Genomic DNA, 12682 nt, shown 5'->3' with positions numbered 1-12682 from the left:
TATTGTCCATTGTTGCTTCCATGCTACCATGGCAAAGCTGAGTAGTGATAAAGATTGCAAAGGGCTGCGAAGCCTATGATGTTTATTTTCTGATTTTTTATACCAAATGTTTGCTGACCCCTGATGTAAAGGAAAACATGAACATGAGGAGGGAAATGAAAGATGTGTGTGTGTGTGTGTGTGTGTGTATGTATGTGTGCGTGCATCCCAAATAAAACTTCCAAGGATGGGATATACAGTGTTTGAACAGTTCACTGGCATACTGGATGGAATGAACACGAAGAGGAATCTGACCCAATCTGCTTTCAAAGCAGCTCATGATCTGGTGGGGTAGGCTGACCTCTTTGATAACAGAGGGGCGTGGAGTGTGTGGCTCGGTCAGAAGAGGAGCAGTTTGCAATTCCGAATTCCTGGAATTAAGGTGTGTAGCAGGTTAAAATTCCTCACCAAAGGGTTGGTGGTACTTGAAGCACCTTACCCGGTTCCGGAGGTAGGAGCGCAGGCCCATGGAGTGGACATTACCCCCTATCCCAGCGGCATGGCCGATGGCAGGAGCCCTGGTTTCAGTTCGGTTGTAGCTTTTTGATAGCACAGGCTCTCGCTCCTCAAGCACGCCATTATAAACAGTGACACAAGTTGCTGATTTGGGGCAGTAGTTCTGAGCTAAGCCACCCTCAGAAATATGTTTTTTAAAGGCTATTACTGATTGAAACACAAATCATCGGCATAAATGTCTAATTTCAAGCCACTTCCATAAATGGGAAAAGAGGTTTATTGCTAATGTTTGTTATGTAATACTTCGCCATGAGCCAGGCACTAAGGACTCGACCTGGACTTTACCCACAATAGTACTTAGAAACCACCCACCTTCACCCTTTTCTAACTGAAGAAACTAAAGCAAGGGATAATTAAATAACTTGGACAGGGTCATGAGGCTGGGGAGTCAGGATTTGAACTCAGGGGGATGCCGAGACTTGCCCTCTGGACAACTATACTGGCTCTTTTATAGAGCACCTGTTCTAACACCTGGCAACACACTTGTCACGAGACAGCCATTAATGGATCCCAGATTTTAATAGGACTGGAAAACTTTGTGAGAAGTCAGATCCCCTCCCCACCCCCATTAGGGAACAAAATGGCTTAAGAAAAAAACCAAATCAGATGTAGAAATTATACTTTTTCATATATAATAAGATTCCATTTGCCCTTTAGACAACTACACTTATTTAGAATCTTTGGAAACAACTCACACATACATTCGGCAGTTTTGTTTCTCCTGATTTACTTCCCTCTCATGTTGCCTCCAATCACAATAAATTTCCCAAATGATGAGGCCAAAACAATAAATGCGGCTATGAGACAACCACTCTTTTCACAAATCCCCATCTTTGTGCCCTCTTAGCTTGTCAGTAAGTTCTGATGCAAAAAAGCATTTTTGGCAAGGCAATTATTTAGTAGTCATGGAGCAGAGACAGAACCAGTGACGAGAATTTTGGTCAATTTACTGCAGCAAGGAGTATAAAGCACAATTCCTCAGTAGACTTTTAGTGGCATGACCTAAGAGCATAATATGTATGAGACCCAACAGCAATGTATTATTTCAAAATGTGTATTTAATGGCCATTCCATCAAAATCAAGCAGAATCACATTTCAAAAGTAATATATGAAGTCTTTTGCGCGTGTGTGTATACACACACACGTGCGCGCACACACACACTTTTTTAAGGTGCATTTTCAAGTTTTATTTGGGCTTCATTTCTTCTTGGCTGCCTCAGGGGTTCTCGCAGGTACAATTTGCATAGAACTTCTGAGGCTGATAGCTTCTCATGCACTGAAAGATAAGACCCTAATGACACTGCACATCTTGGATGCATCAGAAATTCCGGAAGCCGTATGTAACTTCGGAAAACCAAATACCAGTCATGAAAGACATTGTCAACATAAAATTTAGGCACTCAATACTTTGGAAGAGCCACAAAATATTCTGACAAGAGTTAATGTACTTTGTGATTATGTCTACTCAAAGGTAATTCTCAATTAAAATCTGTAATTATTAAATAAAATTTTTAAATTAGAGCCCATTCCATTTTGATCACGACTGTGAACTATTTGCAGCCTTGTATTTGAGTTCAAAGATGCTAAACTACTATTACTGATCCTGGTACTCATCTTTCATGGTACATTTTTTTTTTTTACAGAAGAACCTATAACATTCACTGATAAACATCTCCCCCCTTTTTCTGCTGATACTTAAATAAGAATGCCCCTGTTCAACTTTAAAGGTATTTTTTGTATTTTCTGCTGGAGTTGCTTTCTTAGCATGTAAAACTTTAGCAAATGGGAGGCTTCCTGAAGATCAGGAAACATCAGCCAAGGAGCCCCCCCTCACTGACTCTTGGGCTGAGTTCATTTCCACAGTCACTTTGTGGCTAAGCACATTGCTCCATCCCTATGTTCCTACAGTTTGTGCTGCTAGATTGACCAGTATGGAGCCAAGGGAAAGGACCCTCAAATTTGTCACTCCACTTTGCACAAGTCCAAGGCCACCCAGACCTTGTCTGACTTGAGGGAAAACATACTGACCTCTGCAGACTGGTTCTGGGGCGTCTACCTCCTTGTGTGAAGACTGAAGGGGGAATGATGGCTGCCTACTGGGATGCCGTTAACTCCAGCTGAACTTCCTGGACTTGAACATAATTTAGCATGGTGAGAATTCAGAACGTGGATGCTAACTGTTCCTGTGGAGAATAAGGTGCATTTGCTCAGTGGTATACATTTATGTAGCCAAGAAAACAATTAGAAAGCCTTCCAGAATTTTCAGATTACAGTCTGCAAACTGACTCATCATAATCACCAATGACTAGCTTATAAAGATCTAACCAGAGAAATAAATTTGAGACTTATTTGACTCTAAGTTGTGCAGAAAAGAGCACAATAATTTCCCATAGGAGAAGTGGGTGTTTCATCATGGGGATCAATGGTAAGTTCATTATACTACTACTGTTTTCTGGCATACTCGAAGAGACAATTAGCTTAAGTAAATCATGAGTGAGATGACAAATTGCTTAACATTTGTTTCTGTTCATCAGAGGACACGTGAGCTTGCTGTTAAGCCTCTGAGTGAGGAGGGATGGGCAGAGAAGGGCACGGGGACGAGAGGCGGTTAACTTCGGTTTCAGCAAACATAACCAGAACCAGTTACTACTAGTGGCTAAATATGGATGTGAGATGCAGATCAGGGAAGACTCGTTCTAGTTTTAGAAATTCACCTCACCCAGAAGTGACGACTGATCTGGGCAATTCGCATGAAACCTAGCCGCCTCTCCCGAGCAAAGAGGGTGAGGTGCTAAATGAGGGTGGCTCTAGTGGGGGCTGCCCTTCATCCTCTCTCAGAGCTTCGCGCTCCAACAGATGCTCTACGGCATCTATCTCGTGATTAGGACCTGGGGCTCACGACAGCACAGTTAAGGTTACAGTCCCTGTCTGGTGTTTTAGAATGGCCACAGCTTGCTCATGGGTAACACCTTCCAGCGTCTCGCCATTAACAGCTAAAATCTGATCGCCTCGCTTCAACCGGCCGTCATCTGCAGCGGCTCCCTACAAACAAGAGACGTTTCAGTTTAATCCAGGACCAAGCAGTTCACAGATAATATTAATATTACGGTGTGCTTATGAAAAGAGTAACTTTAAAAACTACCAGGTAAAGTGATTTCTAGGTAATGTTTTTCAACCAGGAAAATTAAGAACATAGGATATGTTATTTGAATAATGGTTGAATGGTAACCATAATTACGCACTGTTTAGTTTACATACTAGTTTAGGTAACATACTAGTAGAAGTGTACTGTTTAGGTAACATACTAGTGGAAATGTACTGATATTCACATTTCGTTTAATACAAGTAGGACCTTATTTCAATATTCAGTACAGAATGGAATTTGAATGTCATGTTCACGAATACATAATATACTGACAAAGGCAGGGCTGAATCTGGTGTTAGCCTTATTGCCAATACCATCATTTATACAGGGTTTCTATTGCATTATTAAGATATCAGCACTGAGGTGATCTGTCAAAAATAAGTGTAGCCTCGGGGCGTCTAGCTGGCTCAGTTGGTAGATCATGAAACTCTTGATCTTGGGGTCAAGGGTTCGAACCCCATATTAGGTGTAAAGATTACTTAAATAAATCAACTTAAAAAATAAATGTAGCCTCTAAATGGGATGAATTGTACAATATGTGCGTTCTATCTCAACAGACTTGTTCTATGTGAAAGTACACAAGGTGTAGCGTCTCTAAAATTCTGCAATATCATATTCAAAGGCTTCCACTGCATTTATCTTTGATCATTTAGGGTTCTAAATGATTACTTTCATTATATACTCAGTCATGCATGGCTCCTCAAAATGGTACGAAGCCAGTGAAACTTGGGCTTTTTAAAATTCTAAAGCCAAGTATCTAAAAATACCATGATATCAATAGAAATATTCTGGATGAGTAAAGAAAAAAAAAATAACCTAGGAAATGATTTGTGGGAGGCTTTCTCCTTTTGTTGGGCTGTGAAAATCCCTTGAAAAATTGGTGCCGGAAGAGTTCCCTAAATGATGTTGAGGTGCTGGGGAAAATAATCAAGGCCCCCAGGCAGCCTGTCCTGATGGACTCGGTCAGGAGTCAAACTGAGGGACTAACTAATGCTCCAGAGACCTGTGTCCACCTGCAGTATGAAGGTCCTCAGGTGATGGGTGAATTACCTAGAATCTCAAAACCGTGAAAAGAGTGGAATTCTAGTATAATGGAGTTTTAAAGAATATTCAAAACCAGGTCTGTACTGGGGGGAAATACCAAAATTAAATAACTTGTAACTTCATTTAAATCTTTTTTTTTTTTTTAAAGAAAGTATATTAACTGCAATACAGATAAGATTAAACAACTTGTGGATAAAATCAGAATTATTTGGCTAACTTGATTTTATTAAATGTTACATCTAAGGGCTTCAGGAAGCCTCAGGTATCTGTGCAGTTTTTTGAAAAGCATGTCCAGTTTTTTAAGTTTTCATTTTCTGGGATGCAAGAAAGGATGATTTACTGACCTCTCCTACGTCGTCAGTATGGCATTTGTAGACTAAGCAAGGGAAGGAAGAAATAAATGATTCACAGACAGACCTCCATCTACTTCGGAAATGTGGCTTCACCCACTTGCTGTGTCCCCAACGTTGGCACTTAGCCTTCCCTGATGCTGTAAAACAGGCATCTACTACCTACCTCTCGGCCTGTTCTAAGGACTGAATGCATGGTACGTGGTATTTACTCAATAATGGTGGTAGTGTAATAAAGTAAGCTCTCACGGTGATCGAGCTCATGTTTTCAGATTTCACAGTCTCTGAAAAGCTGTTCCCTAAATGTTCGGGATTGTTGCGGTCGTTGTAAGCCAATTTCTCCAATTTCTTGTTGGCTTATGGTAAAATTTGATTGTTGAAAAGACTGAGACCTAAAGCTGGCTTTGACTTTGAAGTTTCCAACCAAATACCTGAAAGAAAATGGAAGGTTCTGACAGCCCGTTAATCAGACTGACTAAGTCCCAAAATCCTACGCATTCAAAGTGCCTGTCATGCTTCCTATTTCTGGAGGGGAAAAAAGACCTCAATGGGCCAAATTAATTTCTTAGTTGAGCAAGAGAATTACTAAAAGAAGCTTAGGGACACTAAAAAGGTCCCATAAAAACCCACACCCTGTGGGCATCTGAGATCCAGAAGCTTGAGAAGACAAACATTTTTAAGAATAAATGATTGTTGGGGCGCCTGGGTGGCACAGCGGTTAAGCGTCTGCCTTTGGCTCAGGGCGTGATCCCGGCGTTATGGGATCGAGCCCCACATCGGGCTCCTCTGCTATGAGCCTGCTTCTCCCTCTCCCACTCCCCCTGCTTGTGTTCCCTCTCTCGCTGGCTGTCTCTATCTCTGTCAAATAAATAAATNACTTGGAGAAGACAAACATTTTTAAGAATAAATGATTGTTGTTGGGCGCCTGGCTGGCTCCATCAGAAGAGCATGTGGCTCTTGATCTCAGGGTCATGAGTTCAAGCCCCATGTTGGGGTATAGAGATTACTTAAATAAATAAACTTAAAAAAAAAAAGAGTTTATGTTCATTGTTTAAAAACACGGAAAACATATAGCTATAGGTCCTTCCTCAAAATTCCTATGGGGGAAATGTTAAGCTTAGTGTCAAAATTCATTTTTAGAAGGATTTCATCGTTTAAAAAAAAAACCCAAAAACTCTTTTGCCAGTTTTTGGTTTATTGATTCTCTAAAGAAAATTTTTAAATTTGGATATATTGGTNCCATGTGGCTCTTGATCTCGGGGTCATGAGTTCAAGCCCCATGTTGGGGTATAGAGATTACTTAAATAAATAAACTTAAAAAAAAAAAAGATTTTATGTTCATTGTTTAAAAACACGGAAAACATATAGCTATAGGTCCTTCCTCAAAATTCCTATGGGGGAAATGTTAAGCTTAGTGTCAAAATTCATTTTTAGAAGGATTTCATCGTTTAAAAAAAAAACCCAAAAACTCTTTTGCCAGTTTTTGGTTTATTGATTCTCTAAAGAAAATTTTTAAATTTGGATATATTGGTTCATTCAAACAAATGAAAGAAGAAAAAGTCACCCAATGAGGTATCATTATAATAAACACCATGGAACAATCTAAAAATAATGATAGTAATTGTTTGCAGTAGAATATTCTTTTATTGAGACTGAACTAAGCAGACCATTGGCTAGAGCTTTAGAACATTTTTTTTTTTTAATTCAGAGCTTTTCATTTTCAGGTGTGCCTCACTTTACAAACAAAGGCCCATTCCTTAAAAAATAAACATATCAAGGATGTTCAAGATTTCCTCCCGGGTTACCACGTGCAGAGGTGCTTTCTGAATGAGCATTTTTCAGTGAGGACCTTGGAAAAGAGGTTCTGTCGGAACTTTAGTCCATTCATTATCCCCACTACTTTGTCCCACTGTGATCTGATGGTGGTTTCTTTTCAAACCCACTAGCCAGGCACGGCCATTTTGTCCTCAGCCGTATGCTCTGCTGACCTGACCGAAGGTGCCTGGCCCCAGTCCCACTGTCTATGAGTTGTCTAGATGGTGGAGCTGGGGTGGCTGCTAACTCTGGGCTGCAGGTCAAAAGGCCTGAGCAGCAAACCGGTCCTCTGTTTGAACATCGTGGATCCAGCTCTACAGTTAGGAAGTGAGCAGGGGATTACAAACATTCTGGAAGGGTTTTATGGAGGCAAAGGCAGGGAAGTAAATGTGTTTTTCACTATTCTTATCTACGTAGCTGGCTCTTTTAAAAGCAAGTATAATAATACCCCCAAAGAATAATTATCACAACTAGTTATGGTGTTGTCTTTGGAAAAGGAGGGTCTGTAGGTAGCTTACCACCTTGGGAATTATCAGACTAGGGCAGCACTGCTATCCAGAATGTTTCTGATCTGCCTTCCCTCTCACCTTTTGCCCACGACCAGGTTAACAGATGTGTGGTTTGGGAACGACATGTCTTCTTAATAGGCTCCCTAACAAATTGGAAACAGGTGGGTAAATCTGCAGCTGCCTAACGTGTTCCAAACGGAAATGCCAAATGACTTAAGGAGTATGTCAGGTCATGGTTAGGTTCAATTAACAGGTGATAAGAGCTGCACAGGTAAAAGTGAACTTGTTATTTAGTGTATAGTGAAGCTTTCTAGAAAGAGTATCTACCTTATTCCTTCTCTTGAAGACCTTTATTTCTTTAGGAAAAAGCAGGAGGGATCAATTAATAAACAAATGACTACCATAAAACCAATGAAGAATAAAGTTGTACTAGCAATCCTAAGTCCTTTTCAGAGACCTCCACAATCTATAATAAAATTGAATTCCAACTTTAAAAAATCACAACAAAGTTAAAAATAACTTATCTAACGGGCGCCTGGCTGGCTCAGTTGGAAGGGCATGCAACTCTTGATGTCGGGGTCGTGAGTTTGAGCCCCACATAGGGTGTAGAGATTACTTAAATAAATAAACTTAAAAAAAAACAAACAAAAAACCCCCAACTTATCTAAGAGCCATCTAGAGGCAGCAGTAGGAACGTACACCATGACCTATGTATCAAGTAGGATGTATTGGTGTATTTAGTTCCTGAAAAGCACTATTACCCATCTGGAGTCTACTTCAGTGGCCTGATCCTGCAAGTACCTTAGCAGAGGACTGGAAGAGAGAGGGCAATTTAAGCTGAAGCATCCTGAAGTTAGTGGTGACGGACAGCCATTAATGCTGCACCGACCCAAGGCTTCTATAGAGCTTCCTGCCACGGTCCTCTGCTGTCATCTCTTCTTGAAGGAGAAAGCCAAACTTTTGTTCTAGCTCAGAATAATACTTCCAAGGCCAGCTTCCAAAGAGCACAGCACTGCTCCTTATATCGTGTTCTTGAAAGAAGACACTCTTTAAAATCTTCTTTTGTAATAGGGTCCAAAGAAAATTACACTTTCTGTAACTCCACTCTTACAAAAGAACTCTTCTTTCACTAGTCTGGTGCGGGAATGTCCTACACAAAGTTAAAATGAAATAAGCATACAAGCACACACCCAGGTACAGCTAAAAGTAAGCAAAGCAAAGCACTTTAAAAAAAATCTCACCTAGGTTAAAAAAAAAAAGTACAGTAAAAAGGAAAAAAATACCTTTGTAAATATAGTCTTGACATAAATTGGCAGGTCTCCATGGGGACTTCCATAACCCCCTACAATACTAAACCCCAATCCTTCAGAGCCTTTCTCCAAAGTAATAATCTTAGGTGGAGGTGTTCTGAAAACACAATGCACGCTGTTTAATTCAAGAATAGATATTGAGAGGGAATTTCATTTTAATGGAAGAACACAGATTTGAGAGAGACTTTCATACTGCAAAACTATGAAGGCCAGTTTATGAAATGGAACTCTCGGCAAACTAGAAACTTACTTTTACATTTCCCGTGTCATGTGGGACTGATGAGCAATATGTCTTTAATGACTTGACGTATAAGGGGTTTCTCTTTCATAAAACTCACTGTTTTTTAATTAAAAATAAAGTCATGATGCTGAGGTTGTCACAGCACCCTTCTATAGGCTTAGTTTTTAACTTTGACACTTCCTGTTTAAAGCTGAATGAGACTGTCTTTATATCCTCAAAGAAGGTGCGGGGAGACGGGGAGGTGGGGTATCGCTTAGCTTAGTGGTAGGCCGCCAGTCTGCAGGTGGGCTTCGATGAAGGGCAGGGGACACCAGCCCAATAGCTCAGTACGCCGCAGCTCCTTTTCTGCCTCCATAGCCTCACACACCTGACGCACCGCTTCCACCTAGGGGACCCAGGGTGGGAACTCGTTCTTCAAAGCCCACCTCCAAGGTGATGTTTTCCCTTGGGAGAGTTAGCCGATCCTCCTTCGTGCTCCCTCTGCAGTGGGTCCCGATGTCCCACTACAGTCCTCTCTATATTGTGGCATGACCGCTGAGTCACCTTTCTCCCCTACCAGACTACGAACTCCTTAAGCCTCTGTCATCTCAGTATTCCCAGCTGTCTGCATTGTGCTTGTCACAAACTCAGGATCATGACTGTGTCCGTGAGACGTGAAATCCAGGAGAAAAGAGAGAAACCAAAGAGAAGCAAAATGGATAAAGGACAGTCTGTTCCAAATGGGTAATTTAGATTTTCAAAGTTTCGTCCAGTGTGGAAGTCTGCTCTCTTAGAAATAACATGGCTAAAAATTAAATGATCTACGTGGGCTCAAGTAGTTTAAGCTTAGCGAATGGCAATTTCTTATTCCCAAATGTCCTTGTCCAAAGGGTAAAAACGTTTCTAAAGGAACCCCGGGATCCCAGCGCCTGCTGTCTTCCTTGTGGGAGGTTCATATTTACACCCTGGTCGCCTCACTTGGTTTGTGGCAGCATGCATGTCCGAGGGGCAGAGCCGTGTCCCACCAACTCAGCCGTTCGCGGCTTTAGAGAAAGTTGCAGAACTGGGATAATAAACCACCTTTGCATACGCTGTTCTGTCTGACTAGAATATTCTTCCCTCTCCCCCTCCTCAATTTTGCCCGGCTTATTTTTGGATTGATTGTCAACTGCTTCCCACCGATAGGGGCTGTCTGTTGAGGTACTCACTGGTTGTTTACAGCTGGCAATCCACAGTAATTGCTGAATGTCCATGTCACAGAAATCCTTACTGTTCTGAATGCCACTCCTGCTTATTCTAATTTTTCTCAAACTAAGCCAAAGCACCAGTGTCTCCAACGACATGCCCTAATGGGGTTGTGTCCCACTTCCAGGGTTTCACAGGACCCTGCGCTTCATAATCTTTCTTGTGGAAATGGACTCCCCTATACTTATCAACTCTTACAAACGTAGATTTATGGGCCTGTTTTCCCAATTCTCTGGCAATTCCTTGAGGACCGGGGCAATGCCTTCACCTATGTTTTTTAAGTTTGAATCCTCAGAACCCAGTGCTTGTACAGTATCTGGCCTTCGGAAGGTGCTCAATAAAGATGTGCTGAAATAATGATGAATTATATCCTACGGCCACATGGTAATGATGTCATGAATAAAGCTCCACAATTTCATGACTTCGTGGCCTTGTTAAGTATTCTCAGTCATGGCGCACTGGCCAGCCATGAATTGGATTCATGGTTCCTCTTCCAAACGCAGCCCCCTGTTTCTAAGGATACTGAAATAGGAATCGAGACGTCCAAAGTCATTTTTTTAGAGCTAGGCCCTGGGAGCCATCAAATCATTAGAGACCTTCATAATTGTGCTTCTTCACAATTAAAGACCTGTTTTCGGGGGGCGGGGGAATGTAACTCCACTCCTCAGTTGGCAACGTCAGATGGAGGTTGCCTCCATTTATCTCACATTTTCAGTTTGTTTTAATTTACTTTCATAAAAAAGACTAATAAAAAAAAATCTCCAAATGTTAACAGTAGTCAGATTCTAAATAATTTATAAATTCTTTTATGCCAGTGGTTCCCAACTTGCCAGGAGCTGTGTTCTTAGCAAAGGACCCAAGATCACAAGGGCATCTCTGTATTTCCATAGGGACATTAAAGGATGCTAAAGGTACACTAACTACTCTGCCTATAATAGGGTCCTGGTTTTTTTTTTTCCCCACGAAAGGGCCATTGTAACTTGCAAACAGCATAATTTATATATTTGTCATATTTTAAGAGCATGCATTTATTACTTTCATAATGAGAAAAAAGTAAAATGAGCTTAGTTTAATATTCTTTCCTGTGAAGTACCAGGAAAAAGTCTGAAATGTCTGTGATCATCAAAACTTTCCAATGACACATTCAGATTCGTCAACAAGCATTTACTGAGCACGTACTGGTGACCAGGCACAAGCGGTACTGAGAGATATAACTTTAGGCAGCATTTCCAAGAGTATGGATCCTCTGTCCTCGCAAAACTGCTCTGGGGAATCCACCACAGACCACTCATGAGAGTCTCTGAGAATGCGGCCAGAGGAATGAGCCATTTAAAATATGCTCCTTAGATATTTAATACGTGCATTCTAGTGTGAGAAACACTGCTTTCATGGCAATGACTGGTTTTAATGAAGAATGCCAGCAAGTATAACAGTAAGATTAAATCTTGGAACAGGACTTTAGCTTAGAAAACATAGTTTCCTGCATAATAAAGCAGGGAGCACCTGGGTTGTAAATCTGTGATTCCTAAGGAAGAAGGCACTGTGTCAAAGTGACCAGATGCCGGGTGTGTGCAGGCCCTTTGCAGCCGTCTCTTAAGATTCTACATGGAACCAAGCCTGGTGAGAAATCAGGAAACCCTGGTGTGTTCCTGGAGGTTCTCTAGGAGTTAGACAAGGTAATGTGTACTTTCCCCTCATCTTTAGAGAGCACACTCTAGATTCTGGAAAAGGTCTCGCTGAGCCTTGCCCACACATGTAACAGGCACTCTGCATCTAGAATACTCACTCTGTGTCTTCTGGGTGGTGTTCAGCAGTGGGAGAACCAAGGTGGTAGCTTGTAGACATGTTTTCAAGCTGAGTTGCTATGGCGCTTATATTGGTATCTGCTACAACCTGGGGGAAAATTAGAACAAGAAAATCCACTGTAAGTCAGGAGAGAATTAGAGAAACCATATTCAATGGTTGGTTCTCATCCTCATCGGACTCAACCTATCTGCAGCATTTGACACAAATGGATTATTCTCTCAAACTGTTGTCTTCATTTGGCTTCCATGACTCCATACTTCACTAGTTTCCCTTCTATCTGCTTCCTTTCCTTCTTATCTCCTAAACCTCTATGCAAGTGCCACAGGGCTTGGTCCTTGAGTTTCTTATCTCTCCCATGCATACCTTCCCTTAGTTAGCTCATCCTATCTCGTCTAACCCTATTTGATTGTTTAAATACCATCTATGTAATGATAATTCCTGAGTCCCCATCTCCAGCACCACCTCTTAACTCCAGATCTCTCTATCCGGTCACTAATTGGTGGGATGTCCAGCAGGTATGTCAAAGTTAACACGTGCAGCACTGAGCCCACGCCCTCCGACCTCAGCTCTTGTAGCCTTCCTCATCTCAGGTAACTCCAACCTCATTCTTTCAGTTTCAGCAAATGCCTTGGTGTCATCCTCGACTACTTGTCGCACAACCCACATTCAGTCCTCATAAAAT

At 41.4% G+C, this 12682-nt stretch overlaps 1 protein-coding gene across 8 annotated transcripts in view; it reads right to left on the bottom strand.

The window, feature by feature from the left end:
- Positions 1-1595: 1595 nt before the first annotated feature.
- The window catches only part of PATJ (PATJ crumbs cell polarity complex component), a 341090-nt gene continuing 330003 nt past the window's right edge, over positions 1596-12682 (bottom strand). For 3 of the 8 annotated variants that reach the window (XM_034653499.1, XM_034653470.1, XM_034653476.1), the window contains 3 exons: positions 11981-12087; positions 8703-8826; positions 1596-3598 (listed from right to left, as the gene is read on the bottom strand). In XM_034653499.1, the coding sequence (XP_034509390.1) occupies positions 3452-3598; positions 8703-8826; positions 11981-12087 (378 nt within the window). In that variant the 3' untranslated portion in view covers positions 1596-3451. Of the gene's footprint in view, positions 3599-5223; positions 5527-8702; positions 8827-11980; positions 12088-12682 lie in introns of those variants that run through there. The other 5 variants (XM_034653506.1, XM_034653494.1, XR_004623211.1 and 2 more) reach the window with 4 other exon arrangements.

The sequence above is a fragment of the Ailuropoda melanoleuca genome, chromosome 2 (genome assembly GCF_002007445.2).
Source record: "Ailuropoda melanoleuca isolate Jingjing chromosome 2, ASM200744v2, whole genome shotgun sequence".
Classification (NCBI taxonomy): Eukaryota; Metazoa; Chordata; class Mammalia; order Carnivora; family Ursidae; genus Ailuropoda; species Ailuropoda melanoleuca.
Note: the sequence above shows the minus strand (reverse complement) of the source record. Positions and strands in the feature narration are given on the sequence as shown.